This window comes from Cherax quadricarinatus, chromosome 14 (assembly GCF_038502225.1).
Source record: "Cherax quadricarinatus isolate ZL_2023a chromosome 14, ASM3850222v1, whole genome shotgun sequence".
In the NCBI taxonomy this organism is placed as follows: Eukaryota; Metazoa; Arthropoda; class Malacostraca; order Decapoda; family Parastacidae; genus Cherax; species Cherax quadricarinatus.
Genome location: NC_091305.1, coordinates 26,720,913 through 26,746,726, shown reverse-complemented (window position 1 = coordinate 26,746,726; position 25,814 = coordinate 26,720,913). Strand labels below are relative to the sequence as shown.

The following is a 25,814-nucleotide window of genomic DNA, read 5'->3' as shown; positions in this document are numbered from 1 at the left end:
GGTTTGACTTGTATATTGAACTTAAAAATAACTCATAGTTTAGAATTTCTCCACTGAAATTTGGTAGTGTTAACTTGGAAAAATAAATTAGTGCAGCACTATTTTTGTTTAATTTTACAAAGTCTGTACAACTTAATGATAATTAATGACTTTCAAACTATTTTTTGTACCTTGTTTAGTTCATTTTAATGATCTCCAATTAGTTAATACTATGTATATTTTATGAGTAGAGACTTTTTCATATACTGTGATACATTACAGGAAAGCAAAAATGTTTGACTGCCGAGACAACAGCACTTTTAAAACTTGGGAACTTGATGGAGAAATTGAATGTGTTATATGGGATACACACACTGATAAACCTTACAACTGTTTGGTAAGTAGTTAGGTTGCTTAGTAGTAATACTGTAGAAGTAATGTTAATGATGTTGCAATTTGGAGAGTCATTTGAATTGTAATGTTTGCAATTTTGCATAGACAGCTAGAGAATTTTTCCTTCTTTGGGGGGGACCTTATCTTGGTAAGAAGTGGATGATGTTAAAAATTGCTGAGAAGAATTCTGACAATTTCATTGCTGTACAGTTGTTTGCAAACTTTTGTCTTAACAGCTTTAATATGGTTTCAGTGTTCTTTAATTAATCAGATAGAATGAACCTTTTTTTTTTTTATAACAAGTCGACCGTCTCCCACCGAGGCAGGGTGACCCAAAAAGAAAGAAAATCCCCAAAAAGAAAATACTTTCATCATCATTTAACACTTTCACCTCACTCACACATAATCACTGTTTTTGCAGAGGTGCTCAGAACACAACAGTTTAGAAGCATGTACAGTGGTCCCTTGTTTTTCGTAATTAATCCGTTCCTGGAGGTGCTACTATTATCGAAATGTATGATTTTCGAATCAATTTTCCCCATAAGAAATAATGTAAATACAATTAATCCATTCCTGACACCCAGAAGTATCAACAACAATTTTTTTTACATTAAAGATAGATTTACATGCACAAAAGAATGAACATTCAACATGACAGTTACCTTTATTGAAGGCTGTTGTTGATGAATGGAAGAGAGGGAGGAGGATAGAGAGAAGAGAGGTTATTGTTTGGAAGGGGAATCCCCCTCCATAAGGACTCTAGGTCACTTCAGGGGTCACATACATAGCTTAAATATAGATTTGCATGCAGAAAAGAATGCCAAATAAATGTAAAGCACTAATAAAATGTATAAATGAACATTGGGAATAGGGATAGTTGATGAGTGGAACGGTCTGCCTAGTAGGGTGATCAAAGCTAAAACATTGGGTAGTTTCAAATTTAGGTTGGATAAATACATGAGTGAGAGGGGTTGGTTTGAATCGGTCTTGCACATGAGTAAATAGGTTTATCAAAGCTTATTGCTTGGGTATAGCAGTTATGCTGTTAGTGGGTTGGATTTGTGAAGGACCTGCCTAGTATGGGCCAACAGGCTTATTGCAGTGTTCCTCCTTTCTTATGTTCTGAAAGCTATGGCTTGGGTAGTTTCAAATTTAGGTTGGATAAATACGTGAGTATAAGTAGTAGATTGGCAGACAGCAACCGCCCAGGGAGGTACTACCGTCCTGCCAAATGAATGTAAAACGAAAGCCTGTAATTGATGGTAGGATTGCTGGTGTCCATTTTTCTGTCTCATAAATATGCATGGTTTCAGGTATGTCTTGCTACTTCTACTTACACTTAGGTCACACTACACATACATGTACAAGCATATATATACACACCCCTCTGGGTTTTCTTCTATTTTCTTTCTGGTTCTTATTCTTGTTTATTTCCTCTTATCTCCATGGGGAAATGGAATAGAATTCTTCCTCCGTAAGCCATGCGTGTTGTAAGAGGCGACTAAAATGCCGGGAGCAAGGGGCTAGTAACCTCTTCTCATGTATATGTAAAAGGAGAAACTTTCATTTTTCCTTTTGGGCCACCCTGCCTTGGTTGGATACGGCCGGTGTGTTGAAAGAAAGAAGAAATATGTGAGTGAGAGGGGTTGGATTTGAGTCGGACTTGCACCTGAGCTTATTGCTTGGGTAGCATTTGTTCTGTTAGTGGTTGGATTTGTGAAGGACCTGCCTAGTATGGGCCAGCAGGCCTGTTGCAGTGTTCCTACTTTCTTAAGTTCTTATGTTCTTATTTAACATCACACTTACCAGTAGGGTGATCGAGGCTAGGACCTTGGGTAGCTTTAAGAAGAGATTGGACAAATATATGATTGGGAGGAGCTGAGTTTGATTTGTGTCATTGGGTACGGGAGTAAATTCTTGGGTAGCTTTGGGTTGAGGTCATTTTGATAAGGACCTGCCTTGTATGGGCCAGTAGACCTGCAGTGTTCTTCCATTGTTATGTTGTTAGTGGGAAGGATTGTAAATGACCTGCCTAGTATGGGCCAACAGGCCTACTGCAGTGTTCCTCCTTTCTTATATTCTTATTGGAGACTTGTTTGTGTGAGGGAGGGATGGCAAGTTCATTGTTGGAGAATGGCAGTAATATCAACTCTGCAACTTATTTATCTATCACAATTCAACTAATATGACATAATAAACAATATTAATAACATAGAAATATGGAATATACTCTAGAATGAATAAAATAAGTCATTATGTATGTCACGAGAGGTGTTGTGTTGTTGTTGGGTATATAAGGGCCACTGAGAGTAAGCCGTCCATAATGGTGGTGAAGCAGCAGCTGAGGCGCCGGTGTTTTCTGTAGCCCTATATAACTCCAGCAACATTGGAGGAGTTGATAGAACAAAAAAAAAAAAAGATGGAAGATGAGAGATTCTCAAATGTTTCACAAATGTCTCATTCTTCAGTCTTGAGCTTCGTTAACCCAGTACCAGTGCATGGAAAGCAAGATACAGAAGCACACGAGATCTGTGTGAGATATATTCCGCTGGGAAAGCCTAAATCACTGAAGCCTGAAGCCTGAATCACCACCATCACTACCACCTTCTACCACTATTACAACTGCTACCACCATTATTACCACCTTCTATCTCTATTGCAACTGCTACCACCATCACTACCACCCTCTACCACCATCAACCACTATCATAACTGCTTCCACTCTACCACCACCACCTTCATATTTTTCTACAAACTTTTTCTTAAATTATGTGTGTTTCTCACATTCTTTACCAAAGGGCTGTTACTAGAAGCTTTCTTTGGAACCAAGGTGGCTTATTTAGCAGTTGCAAACACTAAAACGAATGGAATATTATGAAATGTATCGTATGAACTCGTGGGATCATCCTCACTCACTGATAAACAATGGCACACTGGCTGGGAATGGAGTGTGAGGCGGCTCGGGGCTGTGTGTACCTGTCCCAGACGAACTACTATTTGCGCGTCAGTCTATGATTAGCGAACCCATGTTTTACGAAAATATCACTCCGATTTCCGAAAAGTACGACTCTCGAGTCCTACGATTATCGAGGGACCACTGTACGTATAAAGAGAGAGAACATATCCCTCCAAGTTGGTAGGTAAGACACATAGCCAACAGTTAGGCAACTTTATTCCGAAACGTTTTGCCTACACAGTAGGCTTCTTCAGCCGAATACAGAAAGTAGGCAGGAACGGTAGAGATGTGAAGACAATGTAATCAGTCCATCACCCTTGAAGTCGTAGATTTGAGGTTGTCAGTCCCTCAGCCTGGAGAAGTTCAGTTCCATAGTCAGGAACTACCTGAAGATCAAGCGACAGTGCAGAGACTTAAATACTGTCGCAAGGAGAGGTGCAGAGTAGTAGTAGTAGTGAGAATGTAGCCACTGAGAGGTCACGTCCCTCTCAGATCAAACAATTCTCACTTGAAAAAGTTGTCCAAGGTGTTTTCTGTATCAAGATGCCATTGTGTTGCAGTGTCTGACAGGGTGAATATCAAAATGGTATACAATACCAACAGGTTGGTAGTGTATAATACTAATGTTCTATCATATATTTACATATTTACAATCACTGGACATGGTTTTAGAACTGCTGGAGCTTGTGGAACTCCTTGAAACAAGGCACCATGCACAGAGGTACCTTACATTCCTCACACATAAACCGAGTGTCTTTGTGTCTTTGTTGCCGTCGTTTTGTTTGTGCACAGACAATGGATCTCTTCTGAGCAAATTTCTTATGAGTTGAAGGAAGCTGTATTATGAAATGATCACCTTCCCTCCTCAAACGCTTGGGTATATCCTGAGGAGTTTCAGGGCCTTGTTGTATAGCAGGTGTTGTTACCTGGTACTTCATTATTAGTTGTCTGACAACAGACAAACAAAATTCACCATACGGTGGTCTGTTGCTAGTCTTCATTTGGTACATATTATATGCATTGAGCATTGAAATGTCCATGAGATGGAAGAAAAGTTTCATGTACCACTTGTAACTTTTACGAACACAATCAACAAAGCCAATCTGCATGTCACATTTGTCAACCAAGTGCATGTTTTGTGTATAATCAATCACTGTCACTGGTTTTCGAATACGTTCATTAGTCACTCTATCAACTTTGCCACTGTCTTGCATTTCATTACGGTGAAAGGTTGTCAACAATGTGACATCTCGTTTGTCATGCCACCGTAATGCCATGATGTCATTGGCAGTAAACACCTGCACGTCATCACCACGAGCACCTGCGTTGAGCCTGGGCATATGTTTACGATTTGAGCGCACTGTGCCACACACATCTGTCTTGTTCACTCGCAAGAAATCACTGAGTAATGGGCTTGTGTACCAGTTATCGGTATATAATGTATGCCCCTTACCAAGATAAGGTGCCATCATGCTTCTCACTACGTCACCTGAGATACCCAATAACATCTTGGTATCTTTCAATGTTTTACTTCCTGTGTATACAACAATATTCAATACCAGGCCACTGTCACAGTCACAGAGTACAAATAGTTTTATACCAAAGCGTTTCCTCTTGCTCGGTATATACTGCTTGAATGACAGCGTACCTTTGAACAAAATCAAAGACTCGTCAATTACAAGATTCTTGAATGGATAAAAGTACATGCTGAACTTTTGTTTGAGATACATAAAAACATTTCTAATCTTGTATAACCTGTCACTTCTGTCAGGCCTGATTTTGTCAGAGAAGTGCAACATACGTAACAGTAAGATAAACCTGTTCACTGGGATGATTTCACTGAAGACCGGGGTAGAAATTAGCCGATCTGTGGACCAGTATGCTTTTATATTATGCTTATAGACATGAGGCATAAGCATTATTGTTGCAAAAAGCAAATACAGTGGACCCCCGGTTTACGATATTATTTCATTCCAGAAGTATGTTCAGGTGCCAGTACTGAACGAATTTGTTCCCATAAGGAATATTGTGAATTAGATTAGTCCATTTCAGACCCCCAAACATACACGTACAAATGCACTTACATAAATACACTTACATAATTGGTCACATTGGGAGGTGATCGTAAAGTGGGGGTCCACTGTACATTTCTGCAACAGTCGTCTCTTTCCACCGGTGTAGTCTTGACTGTGGTGATATGATCGTATTTGCCATGGTGTACTCAAAATACTTATTACTTTCCCTGACAAGAGTTTCCATTAGTGGCTGGTCAAAGAATAGTTCAAAGAATTCCAGTTCATTTGCAGTGTTTCCAAGGGAACAAGTTGATAGAATTCCACTTTCAGAGTCATCAAAGTGGTGGGGCTTGGGAACAAAATTAGGATTTTGCTGCCAATCCCAGATACGGTTTGCTGGTGGATACTGGACATCATAGGCTGGTTGTGCGGGTAGTTGTGGTTGTGGTGGGCTGGTGGCTGACGCTCCACTTTGTCCTTGAACTGCGGAGTCAGCAGCGTGGGTCCCAGCCTGGGCTGGTGAGTCACGCATGGCCGTGGCACTACCATCACCACTACCACCATCTACTGATGCCTGTGGTCTATCCATGCCAAGTGTAGCCACATCATCCTCACTATCACTATCTATACCTGGTGTAGGGCCATGGGATGTACTCCGGGATGTACTCCATCCCCTGGGCACGGCATAGGGTACACTACCCGAGCGCATGCGGCGGCATACATACCGACGCTTCACTGGTGAATATGATTCTTCACTATCACTACATGAATGATTGTCAAGAGCAATAAAATCACAATCCATGTCACTATCATCATCATTACTGAATTCAGAGGCCTGGCCATGCGAAAATAATAGTTTTCCCTTGCGTTGAGGTGCAGCTGACCGTGACTGACGAGTGCCCACACCAGAGGTAGAAGGTTGAGGATTGTCAGAGTTTTCTGCACTATTATCGATATCCTGGTCATTCCTTTCGGTCACTAACTGATCAAAGCCAAAGAATTCGTCTTCATTTTCACTTCCATCACTGTTAGAACTATCACATAGGAACAGGAGAGTCCCAGTTTTCCTTGGAGTGAGAGCTGTCTTGCGACGAGGCATGGTGAACAAGGGTAACTGAGCCGGCGTTCCCACAATGCTATGCGGGCGCCTAGATTTTTTGTTTATGGCGCACACCCACCACGCAGACCCGTTCTCTCACATGTAGGCCTATGAGCATTTTCGCGCTAAATTTGACGACGCTAGAATTTTGGCGTAGATCTACGGTTTGGACACTCAACGTGAAGCCGTAGATCTATGGGACAGACCAGGAAAGGGTTAATTTTGCTTGATAAAAACATATCTCCATGGAGAAGTGGAACAGAATTCTTCCTCTGTAAGCCATGTGTGTTGTAAGAGGTGACTAAAATGCCAGGAGCAAGGGACCAGTAACCCCTTCTGTATAAATTACTGAATTTAAAAAGAGAAGCTTTTGTTTTTCTTCTTAGGTCGCCCTGCCTTGGTGGGATACAGCCAGTTTGTTGAAAAAAGAAGTAAATAAAATAAACATATGCAACAGATTTTTTTTATTAACCCCTTGAGGGTCCGTGCCATAGTTCTACGCCAAGAGCTCGACTCGCTCAAATAAGCTGTGAGCGGTGAATTTGGGCATAGATGTGAGAGAATGGGTCTATATGGTAAGTGTGCACCATATAAAAAGAAATCCTTCAGCATGCAGTGCATAATGAAAAAAAAATGCGACCGTGATTTTAGTTTAAAAAAGCAACTTGGGGTGTACAAGGGAACCTCTACTTATGAGTGCCACAACATGTGAGTTTTTCAAGATACGAGCAGTTGCTCGGTCGATTTTTTACTTTCAGATGCGAGCGGGCCTCAAGGGAAGGGCTCTTGCACTTGATCTAGGGAACTGGATCTCAGTTGTTTGTTGGACTATTTTATTGAAACTTGGGCAATGTGTGATGGAAAGATGCTTCTTAACGTACACCAAAATTGAAAGAAATCGGACCATAAATAAAGGAGTTCACTTCTCAGCCATAAGCCGCCCCTTAGCAGTATATTTTCATATGCTTTTTATTGTTGTATTCTCATTTTTTTTGGGTCTCATTTGATAGAATGGAAGATACATTACAGAAATAAATATTATTTTGATTGGTTTCATGATGAAAAGTACCTTGAAATTGATGTTCAAGAGTAAACAAATGATATCAACATCCAATACATGTCCACCTGGCCAGTCTCATACAAAGTCACGAATGGGTTGACATTATTTATGCATTTATTACATTAATGTAGTAATCTGCATAACAGTAAATCTATTTTTTGTGTGAAAAAAAATTCCAAATGGTAAGCAAGAGTATTATTATAAGAATACATATGTACTAATTAATATTATTATTATTAATATTAATGTTATTATTATTATTATTATTATTATTGTTGTTTTCCTTATGAAACTATGTAAATAGTGATCTAATGGAGTTTGCCTTACAAACACTCCATTTTCTGTTATAATAAAAGCATGGGAAGGTATGTAGTCAGGAGCAGGAATTGCTGCTGTGGTGGCCCTATACACCCCAGCAACAATGGCTGCTGTGCTACCGCCTCCACTACCACTACTCATGTACGTAATATTTCATTCATTCTAGTGTATATATCATGTTTCTATGTTATTAATATTGTTTATTGTGTCATATTAGATGTATTGTGATAGATAAATATAGAAGTATTTTGTAATGCCTGGAAGTCCACTGGAATGGATTAATTTCATTTCAATTAATTTAAATGAGAAAAATTGACGCAACAGACGAGGAAATCGAGATGCGAGCAAGGTCACGAAACTTATTAAATTCGTAGGTAGAGGTTCTACTGTATTTTCATATGGTTGTATTCATGGTTTCTTGGTCTCATTTGATAGAATGGAAGATATATTATAAAGACAATTTTGGTTGGTTTTAGGACTGAAAATGGCTTGAAATTGAGCTCAGAGTAGTGGAAAAGTTCGAAGAGTAAACAAATCACATCACGCGTCTAATACACATCAACTGGTGGGTCTAATATACATTCACAAATGTGCTGATATTATTTATACAATTATTACAATATTGCATAATAGTAAATCTATTTTTTGGTGTGAATAAAAATTCTTTGCGTGAATACAAAATCAAAATGGAATTCATGTTTAAAGCCTGGAAACATAGCTAATGAACAGAGGAAATGTTATTTTAGTGTCAGGAATGCTAGCATTGTTTATTTTGGACCTATTTTGCAATTGGAATATTTTGAAATTTGTGTGAAATTGGCCAAATTACCAATTTCTGACCACTTTATTGGGAGTTGAAAAAGTTAATTGAGCAGTTTCTTGTGCTCAATCAATAAAATTATTAGCAAAATAGCTAATAATTTGGTCAACTGGAACAAAGTAATTGGCCAAAAATGGGATTCAAAGTCGGCAAAATTGCCAATGTGTAAATATTGCTGGCACAGCAAAACTCACAATAGTGTAATTTCATCAATTTTCCATCAAATTTTGTACTTTTTGTTTGTCCTCAGAAAAATATTCTCTGCTATTTCATAAGAAAAAAAAATTGAAAATTTTTGAACCCTGTGGAAAAGTTTCAGATTGGGGGTCTACACCCTGAAAGAGCTAAATGATGGCAAAAAATGTATTTAATGGATTTTACATAAGGTGTATTGTAGGCCCATACTGTGGTTAATGTAAACTTTCTCTTTACCACTTTAAGTTACATCTGTTTTAAAATTGTTAAATATTTGTATCTTGATGGAAAAAATGTATTTCAGGCTAGCACTGATAAAGGAACAGTTTTTGGTATTGATGGTCGTCAAAACAAGCCATTATGGACCTTGAATGCACACAGTAAAGCATGCACAGGTGAGAATCATTCTTTTTTACGTTTTATTAACTTCCCTTTATTCGAATTTATGAAGAATGATCTAGAAGGCATTATTTTGAAATAATAATATTTTAAAGAAAAGAGGATAAATAAATATACAAGATATGATATAGTACATAATGATAGTAGTTTGTTAGATTATGTATTGGTGGATAAAAGGTTGATGGGTAGGCTCCAGGATGTACATGTTTATAGAGAAGGTAACAGATGTGTCAGATCATTATTTAGTTGTAGCTACAGTTAGAGTAAGAGGTAGATGGAGCAAAAGGAAAATGGCAAGAGCAAGTAAGAGAGAGAGGTGAAAGTTTATAAACTAAGGGAGGAGGAATTAGGGTGAGATATAAACAACTATTGGGAGAAAGGTGGGCTCACGAGAGTATAAGTAGTGTGGGGGGGTTGAAGAGGGTTGGGATAGTTTTAAAAAGGTAGTGTTAGAATGTGGGTCAGAAGATTGTGGCTATAAGAGGATGGGTGAAGGAGGAAAGAGGAGTGATTGGTGGAATGATGAGGTAAAGGGTGTGATAAAAGAGAAAAATATTGCATATGAAAGGTGTTTACAAAGCAGAAGTGATATAAGAAGGATGGAATATACGTATAGCGAGTAAAAGAAAGGTGAAGAGAGTGGTGAGAGAGTGCAAAAGGACAGCAAATGGAGTTGGTGAGGCACTGTCAACAAATTTTACTGAGAATAAGAAAAAATTTGGAGTGAGATAAATAGGTTAAGAAAGCCTAGGGAACAAATGGATTTGACAGTTAAAAACAGAGTAGGAGAGCTAGTAGATAGGGAGTTGGAGGTATTGGGAAGATGGGAATATTTTGAGAAACTGTTAAATGTTGATGAAGAGAGGGAGGCAGTAATTTCATGCATTGGCCAGGGAGGTAAAACATCTTTTAGGAGTGAAGAAGGGCTGGATGTGTATGTGGGGAAGGTGCATGAGGCATTGGGTAGAATGAAAGAGGGTAAACCATCTGGATGTGATGGGATCATGACAGAAATTATAAAAGCATGTGAGGATATAGTTTTAGTGGTTGGGTCTTTGGTTCAGTAAATGTTTGAAAGAGGGAAAGGTACCTAGAAATTGGCGTTGAGCTTGTATAATTCCTTTATATGTAGGTAGTAGGTTGGTAGACAGCAACCACCCAGGGAGGTACTACCGTCCTGCCAAGTGAGTGTAAAACGAAAACCTGTAATTGTTTTACATGATGGTAGGATTGCTGGTGTCTTTTGTCTGTCTCATGAATATGCAAGATTACAGGTACATCTTCCTACTTCTACTTACACTTAGGTCACACTACACATTCATGTACATGTTTATTTATAAACACTCATCTGAGTTTTATTTGATTTTATCTTAATACTTCTTTTTTTCTTCTTCTTATTCTTTTTAGTAATCTTTACAGGAAAAGGGGTTACTAGCCCATTGTTCCCGGCATTTTAGTTGACTTTTACAACACGCATGGCTTACGGAGGAAAGATTCTTATTCCACTTCCCCATGGATATAAAAGGAAAATTAATAAGACCAAGAACTATTAAGATAAAATCAAAGAAAACTCAGTTGAGTGTGTATAAATAAATGTGTACATGTATGTGTAGTGTGACCTAAGTGTAAGTAGAAGTAGCAAGACATGCCTGTAATCTTGCATATTTATGAGACAGACAAAAGACATCAGCAATCCTACCATCATGTAAAACAATCACAGGCTTCGTTTTACACTCACTTGGCAGGACGGTAGTACCTCCCTGGGTGGTTGCTGTCTACCAACCTACTACCTACAATGCCTGCACTTTAAAGGAGGGGTTTGGGATATTGGCAGTTTGGAGGGATATGTTGTGTATCTTTATATGTGTATGCTTCTAGACTGTTGTATTCTGAGCACCTCTGCAAAAACAGTGATAATGTGCGAGTGTGGTGAAAGTGTTGAATGATGATGAAAGTATTTTCTTTTTGGGGATTTTCTTTCTTTTTTGGGTCACCCTGCCTCGGTGGGAGACGGCCGACTTGTTGAAAAAAAAAAAAAAAAACTTTTTTCTTATTAATTTTCCATTTATATCCATGGGGAAGTGGAATAAGAATCTTTCCTCCGTAAGCCATGCGTGTTGTAAAAGTCAACTAAAATGCCGGGCTAGTAACCCCTTTTCCTGTAATGATTACTAAAAAGAATAAGAAGAAGAATATTGTCAAAGTGGGATATCTGAATGTGCATGGATGTTGTGCGAATGGTAAGAAAGAGATGATTGTGGATGTTATGAATGAGAAGAAGCTGGATGTCCTGGCTTTAAGTGAAACAAAGCTGAAGGGGGTGGGATAGTTTCAGCATAGAGAAATAAATGGGATTAGGTCAGGGATTTCAAATAGAGTTAGAGCTAAAGAAGGAGTAGCAATAATGTTGAAGGATAAGCTATGGCAGGAAAAGAGAGACTATAAATGTATTAATTCAAGGATTATGTGAAGTAAAATAAAGGTTGGATGTGAAAAGTGGGTTATAGTAAGCATATATGCACCTGGAGAAGAGAAGTATAGAGGAGAGAGAGATATTTTGGGAAATGTTGAGTGAATGTGTGGGAAGTTTTGAACCAAGTGTGAGAGTAATGGTGGTTGGAGATTTCAATAGTAAAGTGGGTAAAAATGTTGTGGAGGGTGTGGTAGGTAAATTTGGGGTGCCAGGGGTAAATGAAAATGGGGAGCCTTTAATTGAGCTATGTTTAGAAATAGGCTTGGTAATGATTAATACATACTTTATGAAAAAGAGGATAAATAAATATACAAGGTATGATGTAGCACATAATGAAAGTAGTTTGTTAGATTATGTATTGGTGGATAAAAGGTTGATGGGTAGGCTCCAGGATGTACATGTTAATAGAGGGGCAACTGATATATCAGATCATTATTAAGTTTTAGCTACAGTTAGAGTAAGAGGTAGATGGGACAAGAGGAAAATGGCAACAACAAGTAAGAGAGAGGTGAAAGTGTATAAACTAAGGGAGGAAGTTCGGGTGAGATATAATCAACTATTGGCAGAAAGGTGGGCGAGTGCAAGTACGAGTAGTGGGGGCTTGAAGAGAGTTGGAATAGTTTTAACCCTCTCAGGGTCGACAGGCCCTCTCAGAGACTTGTTCTCAGGGTCGGCCAAATTGCAAAAAAAAAAATATTATTTCTTATGAAAAGATAGAGAATCTTTTCTCGATCATAATGACACCAAAAGTATGAAATTTGATGGAAAACTTACGGAATTATGCTCTCGCGAAGTTAGCGGTCTCGACGATGTTTACACATCGGCGATTTTGCCCACTTTGAGCCCTATTTCCGGCCAATTCCAGTGTACTTGTCGACAAAAATCATAACTATTTTGCTAGAACTCCATTTTTTTCTATCGAATGAGTACAAGAAACCACCCATTTACCGATTTCAACTATCCAATACAGTGGTCAGAATTTAGCAATTTTGCCAATTTCACACAAATTTCAAAAGATGCCAATCTCTGAATAGGGTCCAGAATAAACAAGAACGACATTCCTGGCACTAAAATAACATTTCCTCTGTTCATTAGTCATCCCCATGCCCCTCTTACATTCTTTTGCTTTCCACTTTGAATTTTTATTCTCACAAAAAAATAGAAGATTTACTGTTATGCAGACTACTGCATTGGTGTAGAAATGGTATAAATATTATCAGAGAACTTGTGGAAGAATATTAGACTCACCAGTTGACGTGTATTGGACGCATAGTATGATTTGTTTACTTTTGAACTTTGGTAAAAATCGAACATTTCTCCTACTTTGAGCGCAATTTCAAGGTAGTTTTCTTTGTAAAACCAGTCAAAATCATCTCAATTTCTGTAATACGTCTTCCATTCTATAAAATGAGACTAGGAAAACTAGAATGCAACAATAAATACCATATGAAAATACAGTGCAAAGTCGCTGTTTTAATCCAAAAACACGGTCAAAGTTTTTTTTTTTTCTCATTACGCACTGTGTGCTGCAGGATTTTTTTTTATACCGCACACACTGACCACATAGACCCATTCTTTTATATGTAGGCCTACCAGCTTTCTCTCACTAGATTTGAGGGCACTAGAATTTAGGCGTACAAATACGTCAAAAACCCTGGTGCGTAAGCCGTACTAGTACAGCCGAAACCCTGAAAGGGTTAATAATGCAGTATTAGAATGTGGGGCAGAAGTTTGTGGCTATAGGACGGTGGGTGCAGGAGGAAAGAGGAGTGATTGGTGGAATGATGAAGTAAAGGGTGTGATAAAAGAGAAAAAGGTAGTTTATGAGAGGTATTTACAAAGCAGAAGTGTTATAAGAAGAGCAGAGTATATGGAGAGTAAAAGAAAGGTGAAGAGAGTGGTGAAAGAGTGCAAAAGGAGAGCAGATGATAGAGTGGGAGAGGCACTGTCAAGAAATTTTATGAAAATAAGAAAAAAATTTGGAGTTAAACAGGTTAAGAAAGCCTAGGGAATTAATGGATTTGTCAGTTAAAAACCGAGTATGGGAGTTAGTAGATGGGGAGATGGAGGTATTGGGTAGATGGTGGGAATATTTTGAGGGACTTTTAAGTGTCGACGAACAAAGGGAGGCGGTAATTTCGTGCATTGGCCAGGGAGATATACCATCTTTTAGGAGTGAAGAGCAGGATGTGAGTGTGGGGGAGGTGCATGAGGCATTACATAGAATGAAAGGGAGTAAAGCAGCTGGAACTGATGGAATCATGACAGAAATGTTAAAAGCAGGGGGGAATATAGTGTTGGAGTGGTTGGTATTTTTGTTTAATAAATGTATGAAAGAGGGGCAGGTACCTAGTGATTGGCAGAGAGCATCTATAGTTCCTTAATATAAAGGGAAGGGGGACAAAAGAGATTGTAAAAATTATAGAGGAATTAGTTTACTGAGTATACCAGGAAAAGCCCTCTGGACAACAGTTTTGGGAGGTGCGGGATTACCAAAACTGTTGTCCAGAGGGCTGAGGAAGGGTTCTTGAGGTGGTTCGGACATGTAGAGAGAATGGAGCGAAACAGAATGACTTCAAGAGTGTATCAGTCTGTAGTGGATGGAAAGCGGGTTAGGGGTCGGTCTAGGAAAGGTTGGAGGTTGGGGATAAAAGAGGTTTTGTGTGCGAGGGACCTGGACTTCCAGCAAGCATGCGTGAGCGTATTAGATAGGAGCGAGTGGAGGCAAATGGTTTTTAATACTTGACGTGCTGTTGGAGTGTGAGCAAAGTAACATTTATGAAGGGGTTCAGGGAAAGCGGCAGGCCGGACTCGAGTCCTGGAGATGGGAAGTACAGTGCCTGCACTCTGAAGGAGGGGTGTTAATGTTGCAGTTTCAAAACTGTAGTGTAAAGCACCCTTCTGGCAAGACAGTGATGGAGTGAATGATGGTGAAAGTTTTTCTTTTTCGGGCCACCCTGCCTTGGTGGGAATCGGCCAGTGTGATAATAATAATAAAATAAACCAGGAAAAGTGTACGGTAGGGTTATTATTGAAAGAATTAGAGGTAAGACACAATGTAGGATTGCGGATGAGCAAGGAGGTTTTATAGTGAGTAGGGGATGTGTAGATCAAGTGTTTACATTGAAGCATATATGTGAACAGTATTTAAATAAAGGTAGGGAAGTTTTCATTGCATTTATGGATTTAGAAAAGGCATATGATAGTGGATAGAGGAGCAATGTGGCAGATGTTGCAAGTATATATGGATTAGGTGGTAAGTTACTAAGTGCTGTAAAGAGTCTTTACGAGGATAGTGAGGCTCAGGTTAGGGTGTGTAAAAGAGAGGGAGACTACTTCCTGGTAAAAGTAGGTCTTAGGGATGTGTAATGTCACCATGGTCGTTTAATATATTTATACATGGGGTTGTAAAAGAAGTAAATGCTAGGGTATTCGGGAGAGGGGTGAGATTAAATTATGGGGAATCAAATACAAAATGGGAGTTGACACAGTTACTTTTTGCTGATGATACTGTGCTGACGGGAGATTCTAAAGAAAAATTGCAAAGGTTGGTGGACGAGTTTGGGAGAGTGTGTAGAAGTAGAAAGTTGACAGTGAACATAGAAAAAAGTAAGGTGATGAGGGTATCAAATGATTTAGATAAAGAAAAATTTGATATCAAATTGGGGAGGAGTATGGAAGAAGTGAATGTTTTCAGAAATTTGGGAGTTGACATCTCAGCGGATGGATTTGTGAAGGATGAGGTTAATAGTAGAATTGATGAAGGGAAAAATGTCGAGTGGTGCTTTGAGGTATGTGGAGACAAAAAAACGTTATCTCTGGAGGCAAAGAAGGGAATGTATGGAGGGGTTTGGGATATTGGCATTTTGGAGGGATATGTTGTGTATCTTTATATATATATGCTTCTAAACTGTTGTATTCTGAGCACCTCTGCGAAAACAGTGATTATGTGTGAGTGAGGTGAAAGTGTTGAATGATGAAAGTATTTTCTCTTGGGGAATTTTCTTTCATTTTTTGGGTCACCCTGCCTCGGTGGAAGATGGCTGACTTGTTAAAAAAAAAAAAAGTGAAGGGGGACAAAAACAGCTTGTAAAAATTATAAGGGAGCAATGTGACAGATGTCGCAAGTATGTGGAATAGGTAGTAAGTTACTAAATGCTGTAAAAAGTTTTTATGAGGATAGTGAGGCTCAGGTTAGGGTGTGTAGAAGAGAGGGAGATTACTTCCTGGTAAAAGTAGGTCTTACATAGGGATGTGTAATGTCAGCATGGTTGTTAAATATATTTATAGATGGGGCTGTAAAAGAAGTAAATGCTAGGGTATTCGGGAGAGGGGTGGGATTAAATTATGGGGAATCAAATACAAAATGGGAGTTGACACAGTTACTTTTTACTGATGATAACTGTGGTTATGGGTGATTCTGAAGAAAAGTTGCAAAGGTTAGTGGACGAATTTGGGAGGGTGTGTAAACATAGATAAGAGTAAGGTGATGAGGGTATCAAATGATTTAGATAAAGAAAAATTGGACATCACATTCGAGAGAAGGAGTATGGAAAAAGTGAATGTTTTCAGATGTTTGGGAGTTGATGTGTCAGCAGATGGGTTTATGAAAGATGAGGTTAACTATAGAATTGACGAGGAAAAAAGGTGAGTGGTGTGTTGAGGTATATGTGGAGACAAAAAACATTGTCAGTGGAAGCAAAGAAGGGAATGTATGAAAGGAGAGTGGGACCAACACTCTTATATGGGTGTGAAGCTTAGGTTGTAAATGCTGCAGCGAGGAGGCGGTTGGAGGCATTGGAGATGTCCTGTCTAAGGGCAATGTGTGGTGTATATATTATGCAGAGAATTCAAAGTGTGGAAATTAGGAGAAAGTGTGGAGTTCATGAAAGTATTAGAGGGCTGAAGAGGGGTTGTTTAGGTGGTTTGGCCATTTAGAGAGAATGAATCAAAGTAGGACATGGAGAGCGTAAAAATCTGTAGAGGAAGGAAGGAAATCGGGGTAGGGGTCGTCCTCAAAAAGGTTGGAGGAAGGGGGTAAAGGAGATTTTGTGGGCGAGGGGCTTGGACTTCCAGGAAGCATGCATGAGTGTGTTAGATAGGAATGAATGGAGACATATGGTTTTTGGGGCCTGACGAGCTGTTGGAGTGTGAGCAGGGTAATATTTAGTGAAGGGATTCAGTGAAACCGGTTATTTTTATATAGCCAGACTTGAGTTCTGGAAATGGGAAGTACAATGCCTGCACTTTAAATGAGGGGTTTGGGATATTGGCAGTTTGGAGGGATATGCAATAGGACGGTATATATATAATTTGGGCCCTGATATTATATTCTATAGGAGTTTATTATATTATTTCAGGTCACTTTTTATATTGTATCTTTATATTTGCTTCTAAACTGTTGTATCTGGGCACCTCCACAAAGACAATGATTGTGTGAGAGTGAGGTGAAAGTGTTGAATGATGAAAGTATTTTCATTTTGGGGATTTTCTTTCTTTTTGGGTCACCCTTCCTAGGTGGGAGACAGTCGACTTGTCGAAAAAAAAAAGTTTACTGAGTATACCAGGTAAAGTGTAATTTTTGAAAGAATTAGAAGTAAGACAGAGAGCAGGACTGCAGATGAACAAGGAGGCTTTAGAATGAGTAGGGAATGTGGAGACCGAGTGTTTACATTGAAGCATATAATTGAACATATTTAGATAAAGATGGGGAAGTTTTCATTGCATTTATGGTTTTAGAAAAGGCATATGATAGGGTGGATAGGGGAGCAATGTGGCAGATGTTACAAGTGTATGGAATAGGTAGTAAGTTACTAAATGCTGTAAAAAGTTTTTGTGAGGATAGTGAAAGGGAGATTACTTTCCAGTAAAAGTAGGCTTTAGACAAGGGAGTTCACACAGCTAATTTTTGCTAATGATACTGTGCTTTTGGGAGATTCTAAAGAGAAATTGCAAAGGTTTGTGGATGAGCTTGGGAGGGTGTGTAAAGGAAGAAAGTTGATAGTGAACATAGATAAGAGTAAGGTGATGAGGTTATCAAACAAGTTAGGTAAAGAAAAATTGGATATCACATTGGAGGGAGTATGGACGAAGTGAATATGTTCAGATATTTGGTAGTAGACTGATCAGAGGATGGGTTTATGAAGGATGAGGTTAACCATAGAGTTGATGAAGGAAAAAAGGTGAGTGGTGCATTGAGGTATCTGTGGAGACATAAAACGTTAATCATGGAGACAAAGAAGGGAATGTATGAGAGTATAGTGGTACCAACACACTTCTATGGGTGTGAAGTAGGGGTTGTCAATACTTCAGTAAGTAGGAGGCTGGAAGCAGTGGAGATGTTGTGTCTAAAGGTAATGTGTGCTGTAAATATTATGCAGAGAATTCATAGTGTGGATATTAGGAGGTATGGAGTTACTAAAAGTATTATCCAGAGGGTTGAAGAGGGGCTGTTGAGGTGGTTTGATCATTTAGAGAGGATGGAAAAAATAGATTGATTGACTTGGAGAGTGTATTGATCTATAGTGGAAGGGAGGGGTAGGGGTCATCCTAGGAAAGGATGGAGGGAAGGGGGTAAAAGAAGTTTTATGTGCAAGGAGCTTGGATATGCAGCAGACATGTGTGAGCATGTTAGATAGGAGTGAATGGAGACAAATAGTTTTTGGGACCTGACGAGCTGTTGGAGTGTGAGCAGGTTGAGGAGGGGTTGTTGAGGTGGTTCGGACATTTACGGAGGATGGAATGAAATAGAAATACCTGGAGAGTGCATAAATCTGTAGTGGAAGGAAGGTGGGGTAGGGGTCAGCCTAGGAAAGGTTAAAGGGAGGGAGTAAAGGAGGTTTTGTGTGCAAGTACCTTGGTCTTCCAGCAAACATGCATGAGCATGATAGATAGAAACAAGTAGAGACAAGTGGTTCTTAGGATTTGACGTGCTGTTGGAGTGTGAGGAAGGTAATGTTTATGAAGGGATTCAGGAAAACCAGCAGGCTGGACTTGAGTCCTGGAGGTGGGAAGTACAGTGCCCACACTCTGAAGGAAGGGTGTTGTTAAGTTACAGTTTTATAACTGTAGTGTGGGCATGCCTCTAGCCAGACAGTGATGAAGTGAATGATGATGAAAGTGTTTCTTCCTTTCCAGGTCACACACATCCTACCAAGGCAGGGTGACCTAAAAAGAAAAACGAAAGTTTTTCTTTTTAAATTTAGTAATTTATACAGGAGAAAGGGTTACTAGCTCCTTGCTCCTGGCATTTTAGTCACCTCTTATGACATTCATGGCTTATGGAGGAAGAATTCTTTTCCACTTCCCCATGGAGAATCAGTTAAATACATGTTATAATTTTTTTATATCCTGCTTCATAAATAGTTTAGCTTGTTTACATTATTTTGTTTTTCTTAAAAAAATTATATATTTTTGTATTCTGTCCAGGTATACAAATGAGTCCTCAGTGTCCTGGATGTTTGGTTAGTGCATCATCTGATGGGAGTATCAAAATATGGGATATTGCCAGTGGAAAACCAAGTTTCATTGAAGAGAGCAACCCCAGTCTTGGTACAATCCAGTGCCTTGCATCATGCCCTGATGCTCCTTTTGTGTTTTGCTTTGGAGGAGACAATAAACAAAATAATTTCAAGGTCTGGGATCTTCGAGAATCAAGTAATGGTAAGTTAATGTTTTAATTATTTGCATATTTTTTGTACCTAACCCCCCAAAATTAATTTTTTTTTGACTCCCATGTTTGCAGTTTTTAGTAAGAAAATTTTTTAATTTTTTTAACCCTTTTGGTGTCGATTCCATTATATAACAGCTTTGAAGCCATTGTTGATCCCATAGTACAACGCCATGAGCTCAGCTCACTCAGATAAGCTGTGAGCAGTAAATTTGGGCCTAGATACGAGAGAATGGGTCTATGTGGTAAATGTGCTCCATATAAAAAAAAAAAAATCCTGCAGCACGCAGTGCACATTGAAAAAAAAAAAGGCTGCGGCCCTCTTTTTGGTTTAAAACAGTGAGTTTGCAGTGTATTTTTGTATGGTTTTCTTGGTTGTATTCTCAATTTCTTGTCTTCATTTGATAGATTGGAAGGTATATTACAGAAATAGAGATGATTTTGATTAGTTTCAGGACTAAAAGTAACTTGAAATTGAGCTGAAAGTAGGAGAAATGTTCTATTTTTGCCAATATTCCAGAGTCTAATACGTGTCCAGATTGCCAATCTAATATGCATTTAGGAATGCATTGACATTGTTTATACAATTATTATAATAATGCAGTAGTCTGCATAACAGTAAATCTTGTGTGAATAAAAATTCAAAATGGAAAACAAGTGTAATATAAGAGGGACCTGGAGACATGACTAAGGCACAGGGGAAATTTTTTTTTTGTTCCAGGAATGTCTATATTGTTTATTCTGAACCCTATTTTTAAATTGTCAATTTTTGAATTTTGTGTGAAATTGACCAAATTACCAATTTCTGATCACTTTATTGGGTAGGTGAAATAGGTAAATGGGCAGTTTCTTGTACTCAAGCAATAGAATAGATGGAATACTAGCGAAATAGCTATGAGGGTGCAAAGTGGGCAAAATCACCGATACGTAAATATTGCCAAGTCCACTATCTTTGCAAGAGCACAATTCCATAAGTATTCCATAAAATTTTGTACTTTTAGTTTCATTACCTTCAGAAAAAATTATTTCAAAATTTTCTTTTTTTTTTAAATTCTTGTACCCTGAGAGCAAGTTTGAGATCAGGGGTCTCGACCCTAAAAGGGTTAATACCTTATCTCAAAATTGGTTTTTACAAATATTCTAGCTGTCTAGAAATATTGTGGAAGTTTTAACTACTGTAATTATATTTATTATATTTAATATATTGGCAGTTTGGAGGGATATGTTGTGTATCTTTATACGTATATGCTTCTAAGCTGTTGTATTCTGAGCGCCTCTGCAAAAGCAGTGATAATGTGTGAGTGTGGTGAAAGTGTTGAATGATGATGAAAGTATTTTCTTTTTGGGGATTTTCTTTCTTTTTTGGGTCACCCTGCCTCGGTGGGAGACGGCCGACTTGTTGGAAAAAAAAAAAAATGTTAATGATACAGTGCTACTTTTTCATCATTTTGTCCCACAGAATTTACTATATTTTGTAGAGAACAAGGATCAAACTTGACTATTCTTATAATTTTTTCCCACAGCACGTTCGAGATTCTGCCCTCGTATTAGATTGCCTGTGGATGATGAAGAAATGGACCTTGCTACACCAGACACAGCCCTCCAGAATTTGCAAAGTACTGATGAAGGTTTGGCAGCAGCTACTGGACCTTCTTGCACCGTAGCTCCCAACCAGAGCAGTGGAAAAAAAACTAAGTCTAAATTTAAAAAGAAAAAAGGTGGTCATTTAGAAAGACGGAGAAAAACATAATCTCAAATGAGAAAAATATGATGTTAAATAATTGCCTCATAACTACACAGTGAAACTGATACAAAAAATGGTATTGTAAAGTAACTACATAATGTTTGTTTTTTTATTAAAGTGACAGTAAACTGAGTTGTACTTTGTTCTGTTGGAGTTTAATTTAATAAAAATTTTAGGAAATGTAACATTACTAAATAGTATTCAAAATTATTTGGATTTGTGAATTTGATAATAAATTATATTATCAGTATTTGTTCTATTTTTGTTAATTCATTATAATGTAATTTTCTGCTTAATAGTACAGACCTGCTTTATCATGAAAGTGTGTTGTCAGGTATTATACTTTTTCAATAAATATTAATTTTTCAAGTTCAATATTTAACACAGTTTGAAAATGGGCTTTTCTCTGTTAACCATGTCATTATAAATTTTGAATATTGTCTTCTAAAATTCATGAAAATCTTAATAGTATGAGACAGGTAGACATACAGTTGAGTACAGATAGGAAGCGTCTCTGTCTTGTGCTCAGCAGACAGAGGATCGAGCCTCCAATACCTCTTGTGCTGAATAACTCAAATGGGTTTAGCGCTTAACATGAATTAAAGCAATAAGACAGGTAAAAAGGATATGCAAGAGCAAAAAATCTGACAAATGATTACTGGAGTTAAGAGATATCGAAATGGGTATTGAAGATGCATAAAGCTAAACCCACAGACATCAACAGAAGAGCTCTGATTCGGTTTCACATTGCTTAGTTGTGACAACATGGAACTGGTATACCTAAGAATAGTAATTTTCATTATTATTACAGTAATCAGTGATACCTTGATTTATGACTACTTGGGGGAGAGGGTGTTTGGTAGCACTGGTTGTCCATTAACCCTTAAACTGTCCAAACGTAGATCTACGTTTTTTCAACATTTGAAAGTATGTAAAAAAAACGTAAGCTTTTTTTTTTTACATTTGAAAACTTGTAAAAAAAAGTTTGATCTACTGTTTTTTCTTATATTTGAAAATGTAAAAAAAATGTAGATCTACTTTTGGAGCACTATGCATGTGAACGTAGATCTGTTTGGACAGTTTAAGGGTTAAATATTAATAAGTGTGCTTTTCAAACAGTAACAGTAACGGACAATTCTGGAAATAACATACTATGTTCGTTAAACCTGAAATTAAAATTATTATTTTTTTTATTAACACACTGGCCGATTCCCACCAAGGCAGGGTGGCCCGAAAAAGAAAAACTTTCACCATCATTCACTCCATCACTGTCTTGCCAGTTTTTAAACTGCAACATTAACACCCCTCCTTCAGAGTGCAGGCACTGTACTTCCCATCTCCAGGACTCAAGTCCGGCCTGCCGGTTTCCCTGAATCCCTTCATAAATGTTACTTTGCTCACACTCCAACAGCACGTCAAGTATTAAAAACCATTTGTCTCCATTCACTCCTATCAAACATGCTCACGCATGCCCGCTGGAAGTCCAAGCCCCTCGCACACAAAACCTCCTAGACTTCGTCCACTAAAGCCAGGGATCAGGTAAGGGTGCTGCAGGGATCAGAGGCCAGGAAGGAGGCACAGTGTGATAATACTATTTGTGATTGGTTGTTTTCTTTAATTTCCAATAAAAAGGGAGGGAGAGCAGCCACTCCAAGGATAAACAAAAATTATGACATTCATGGAGGGAATTCTAAATAAACCCTTAGCGGTTGTACAGTGCCTGGGGGAGTGGAAGATATTCAGGTTTGATATAAGAAATTTGGAGTACACAGGTCCAATTCCTTAGATCAAGAGCCCCTCTCAAGCACCTAGGACCCCTTAAGAGTGGGATAACATAAAGAATGATAAATACTCATCAGGCTGGCAATGCTAATTCTCCATGGAAGTCACCCCCTACCCTACCTGCATATTAAAAACCCCAGCACACCAGGATGGTACCTCCAGGATCAACTAAGCCAAGGCCAGCCAGTAATGGTGGATGATTAGAAACTCGGGATATCTCTCTCTCTCTCTTTTTTCTCTTTTCTCTCTTTTCTCTCTCCTCTCTTTTCTCTGGCCCTGCCTCTTCACTGATTGCTACTAGGTCATCTCTCTCCCTGCTCCATGAGCATTATCATACCTCATCGTAAAGCTATGGATGGTTCCTGCCTCCACTGCCTCACTTGCTAGGCTATTCCACTTCCTGACTACTCTGTGATTGATGAAATACTTCTTAACATCCCTTTGACTCATCTGGGTCTTCAACTTCCAATTGTGACCCCTTGTTTCTGTGTCCCCTCTCTGGAACATCTTGTCTCTGTCCACCTGTCTATTCCACACAGTATTTTGTATGTTGTTATCATGTCTCCCCTAACCCCCCTGTCCTCCAGTGTCATCAAGCCGATTACCCTTAACCTTTCTTCGTAGGACATTCCACTTAGCTCTGGAACTACCCTTGTCACAAACCTTTGCACTTTCTCTAATTTCTTGACGTGCTTGATCAAGTGTGGGTCCAAACAGGTGCTGCATACTCCAATATGGGCCGGACGTACACGGTGTACAGTGTCTCAAACAATTCGTTACTAAGGTATTGGAACGCTATTCTCAGGTTTGCCAGGCACCCATATGCTGCAGCAGTTATCTGGTTGATGTATGCTTCTGGAGATATGCTTAGTGTTATACTCGTCCCAAGATCTGTCTACTTGAGCGAGGTTTGCAAGCCTTTGGCCACCTAGCCTATACTCCGTCTGCGGTCTTCTTTGCCCTTCCCAGATCTTCGTGACTTTGCATTTGGCGAGGTTGAATTTGAGAAGCCAGTTGCTGGACCACGTGTCCAGCCTGTCCAGGTCTCTTTGAAGTCCTACCTGATCCTCATCTGATTTAATTCTCCTCATTAACTTCACTTCATCTGTGAACAGGGACACTTCTGAGTCTAACTCTTCCATCTTGTCATTCACATATACCAGAAATAGCACTGGTCCTAGGACCGACCCCTGTGGGACCTCGCTCATCACAGGTGCCCACTGTGATACCTCATCACGTACCATGACTCGTTGCCTCCCTGTCAGGTATTCTCTGATCCATTGCAACACCCTTCCTGTTATACATGCGTGATCCTCTTGCTTCTGCACCAATCTCCTGTCAGGAACTGTGTTGAAGGCCTTCTTGCAGTCCAAGAAGATGCGATCAACCCACCCCTCTCTCTCGTGTCTTCTGTTACCTTGTCATAAAGCTCCAGAAGGTTTGTGTCACAGGATTTGCCTTCCATGAATCCATGCTGTGTGTGTGTGTGTGTGCACTCGCCTATTTGTGTTTGCAATGTCGAGTCACACCTGTGTATGTGTGTGTGTGCGTACTCACCTAATTGTGGTTGCAGGGATCAAGACTCAGCTCCTGGCCCTGCCTCTTCACTGATCGCTACTAGGTCATCTCTCTCCTTGCTCCATGAGCATTATCATACCTCATCTTAAAGCTATGGATGGTTTCTGCCTCCACTACCTCACTTGCTAGGCTATTCCACTTCCTGACTACTCTGTGACTGAACAAATACTTCCTAACATCCCTTTGACTTATCTGGGTCTTCAACTTCCAATTGTGACCCCTTGTTTCTGTGTCCCCTCTCTGGAACATCCTGTCTCTGTCCACCTTGTCTATTCCACACAGTATTTTGTATGTTATCATATCTCCCCTAACTCTCCTGTCCTCCAGTGTCGTCAGGCCGATCACCCTTAACCTTTCTTCATAGGACATTCCCCTTAGCTCTGGAACTAACCTTGTCACAAACCTTTGCACTTTCTCTAATTTCTTGACGTGCTTGATGAAGTGTGGGTTCCAAACAGGTGCTGCATACTCCAGTATGGGCCGGACGTACACGGTGTACAGTGTCTCAAACGATTCCTTACTAAGGTATCGGAATGCTATTCTCAGGTTTGCCAGGTGCCCATATGCTGCAGCAGTTATCTGGTTGATGTATGCTTCTGGAGATATGCTCAGTGTTAAACTCACCCCAAGATCTGTTTACTTGAGCGAGGCTTGCAAGCCTTTGGCCACCTAGCCTATACTCCGTCTGCGGTCTTCTTTGCCCTTCCCAGATCTTCGTGACTTTGCATTTGGCGAGGTTGAATTTGAGAAGCCAGTTGCTGGACCACGTGTCCAGCCTGTCCAGGTCTCTTTGAAGTCCTACCTGATCCTCATCTGATTTAATTCTCCTTATTAACTTCACATCATCTGCGAACAGGGACACTTCTGAGTCTAGCCCTTCCATCTTGTCATTCACATATACCAGAAATAGCACTGGTCCTAGGACCGACCCCTGTGGGACCCCGCTCATCACAAGTGCCCACTGATACCTCATCATGTACCATGACTCGTTTTTGCCTCCCTGTCAGGTATTCTCTGATCCATTGCAGCGCCCTTCCTGTTATACGTGCGTGATCCTCTAGCTTCTGCACCAATCTCCTGTCATGAACTGTGTTGAAGGCCTTCTTGTAGTCCAAGAAGATGCAATCATCCCACCCCTCTCTCTCGTGTCTTACTTCCAGTAGGTTTGTGACACAGAATTTGCCTTCCATAAATCCATGCTGGTTGGTGTTTATACTCTTGTTTCATTCCAGGTGCTTCACCACTCTTCTCCTGATAATCTTCTCCATTACTTTGCATACTGTGCATGTCAGTGACACTGGTCTATAGTTTAGTGCCTCTTTTCTGTTTCCTTT

The 25,814-nt window shown here is 39.3% G+C and overlaps 1 protein-coding gene across 1 annotated transcript; it reads left to right on the top strand.

Moving 5' to 3' along the window:
* Positions 1-261: 261 nt before the first annotated feature.
* Positions 262-21,370, top strand: LOC128695060 (periodic tryptophan protein 1 homolog; the record flags this gene model as incomplete). The annotated part of the gene is given in 4 exon segments (XM_070084936.1): positions 262-376; positions 9,140-9,230; positions 19,136-19,369; positions 20,900-21,370. Coding segments are annotated over 4 exon segments (667 nt in total), but the record flags the coding sequence as incomplete, so codon positions are not given.
* Between the last annotated feature and the right edge of the window lie 4,444 nt (positions 21,371-25,814).